The 2,638-nt window shown below is 37.8% G+C and overlaps 1 protein-coding gene across 1 annotated transcript; it reads left to right on the top strand.

The window, feature by feature from the left end:
• The first annotated feature begins 6 nt into the window (after nucleotides 1-6).
• On the top strand, nucleotides 7-2,282 carry LOC108368170 (probable ATP-dependent RNA helicase DDX55 homolog). The gene is made up of 4 exons (XM_017622956.1): nucleotides 7-291; nucleotides 358-753; nucleotides 811-1,551; nucleotides 1,615-2,282. The coding sequence occupies exons 1-4, from the start codon at nucleotides 25-27 to the stop codon at nucleotides 2,194-2,196; spliced, it is 1,986 nt and encodes a 661-aa protein (XP_017478445.1). The 5' UTR covers nucleotides 7-24; the 3' UTR covers nucleotides 2,197-2,282.
• Nucleotides 2,283-2,638: the final 356 nt, after the last annotated feature.

Genomic DNA, 2,638 nt, shown 5'->3' with positions numbered 1-2,638 from the left:
GCTACAACCTGTAGTTATTGAATCATGAGTCGAAGGGCTAAATTTGAACGACGATGGCTACTTGGCAACCCTCAAGCACGTGGCCAAGAAAAGCGAACCAAAACAAATACTGCAAAATTGCTAAAATATCAATTTGTCGTGTTTATCTCGAATAAATTAGTATTTGACGAAAATTGTGGTGCTTTAAAAATGGCTCGTAGAAAATGGACCGAATTAGAAAAGGTCTCGCTGTCCTCACCTGTCCTAGAAGCCTTAGCTAGTTTTGGATTCGAGAAGACAACACCTGTCCAAGTAAGCAATTGTTTTTCTAAAATAGTAATTAAAAAATGTTAGATTATTTGCATGTGTCATTTATAGAGCGCCACGATACCCCTGCTGCTAGAGCGAAAAGATGTTAGTGTTGAAGCGGTAACTGGCTCTGGGAAAACATTGGCCTTTTTGGTGCCCATGCTAGAGATGTTGCAACGACGACACACTGATATGCCATGGAATCCCAAAGAAATAGGCGGTCTAATTATCTCGCCCACACGTGAATTAGCATATCAGATATCTGAAGTTCTAGCTAAATTTTTGGAGCAGGAGGATTTACAATACTTGCGTCAAAAATTGTTAGTGGGAGGCAGCAATTTAGAAGAAGATATTAGCGCATTAAAAAAAGAAAGCCCTAACATATTGGTTTGTACTCCTGGTCGTTTAGACGACATATTCGAAAGAAAAGGCGATCTCAACCTTGCTAGCAGAGTGAAGAGTTTGGTAAGCCTTAAAATTGCATATGTATGAGCAAAATATGATAATTGTGTTTTCCAATAGGAATTTCTTGTGTTGGATGAAGCTGATCGACTACTTGATTTGGGGTTCAAGGCAACAATAAACAATATTCTTGGTTATTTACCTAGACAACGTCGCACTGGCTTGTTTTCCGCTACGCAAACAACTGAAGTAACGGCTCTTATTCGTGCAGGCCTTCGAAACCCTGTGAGAGTGTCAGTTAAAGAAAAGTCTAGTATTAGTACTCCGGCAAAATTACAAAATTTTTATAAAATAGTAGAACCTGAGGAAAAATTTTTAGCTGTATTAAATTTTCTACGTTCACCACTGTCTGCCCACGGAAAGGTAATGGTATTCTTTCCCACCTGTGCATGTGTGGAATACTGGACGACAGTAATACCACAGTTTTTGCCCGAACGCTGCATATTAGGCATTCATGGTAAAATGAAGAACAAGCGTAAAAATATTGTAGAACGGTTCAGGCAAGTAACAGACGCAGTGTTACTTTGTACTGATGTTCTGGCACGCGGTCTGGATGTACCTGAAATTGACTGGGTAGTGCAGTGGGATCCACCAGCAAGCGCAAGTAGTTTTGTACATCGTGTGGGGCGTACAGCACGTCAAGGTAATGAGGGAAATGCTTTGATATATCTTCTGCCAAGCGAAGATGCCTATATTACTTTTCTAAAGATAAACCAAAAAGTCGATCTAAGTGAACTACTGGGTTCTGATCACAATCGTGATGATTTAAAAAAAATACTGCAAACACTGCATAATCTTCAGGTAAGTTTACTAATTTCCACGAATGCTTAGATCTTTTCTTATAAGTTCTTATTTCTTTTTTAGCTGAAGGATAAAGATATTTTTGATAAAGGAACTCGCGCACTCGTGTCGCACATACAGGCATATACAAAGCATGAATGCAATGCAATTTTACGTTTAAAAGATTTGGACCTCGGGAAAGTGGCTACAGCCTATGGTCTGCTACAAATGCCACGCATGCCTGAACTAAAGAACTGTGAAGCAATAAATTTCATTGGACCAACATTTGAGATAGATATAACTAAATTAAGCTATAAGAATCCACAAAAGGAGCAACAACGCCAAGAAAAGCTCAAAGTCTATGAAGAATGTGGTGTTTGGCCGCGAAAGAAGAAATTCAACAAGCGTACAGAATCATGGGAACAAACAAAAAAAGCTAAAATAGATACTAAAACAAAAAAAGAATTAAGAAAGGCGAAAAAACAGCGGAAAAACGATAGTGGGGCGCAAAACGATGCAACAAGTGCTAGAGGAAAGAAAAGGAAGCCACAATACACAAAACAAGATCTGGAGGAGCTGGCTAACGACATAAGATTATTCAAGAAGTTAAAAAGAAATAAAATTACAGAGGAAGATTTTGATAAAGAAATGGGTATTGAGGATTAAGCTAATTATAGGTGCAATCCCGTATTCCTCGGACTCGGACTAGTAAAACTGTCAAAAAATAAAAATTCGCTCAGAGCGAGAGAGTAACATTGAAAAGTACGGGATCGCTTTCTAGTAAAAAATGGTAACTTCTGTCAACTTCAACATAACCTCCAAATTTTGGTTGTAAATTTTTGCTTATTTTGTATGTAAACACACTCAGCTCACACATGTAAATAACCAAAAATACTTTCAAATTCATTAGAATCCACTTAAACAAGTAATTAAATACTTTTCAACATGAATTAGCAGAGTGCACTTTTCTTTTGTTTACAATTTGGTTGCCAAACACACTACAGCTGATCGTTTGACACATTTACCAGAATTTACCAGCAAAAAATTCTCGGACTAAAACTGGTAACTTCTGACAGAGAGAACCGTATTTACTCTCTTTTTTGTCCTC

Source organism: Rhagoletis zephyria, unplaced genomic scaffold (genome assembly GCF_001687245.7).
Source record: "Rhagoletis zephyria isolate East Lansing unplaced genomic scaffold, Rhagoletis_zephyria_1.1 Rzeph_scaffold_02987, whole genome shotgun sequence".
Classification (NCBI taxonomy): Eukaryota; Metazoa; Arthropoda; class Insecta; order Diptera; family Tephritidae; genus Rhagoletis; species Rhagoletis zephyria.
This window is presented reverse-complemented; position numbering and strand designations above follow the sequence as displayed.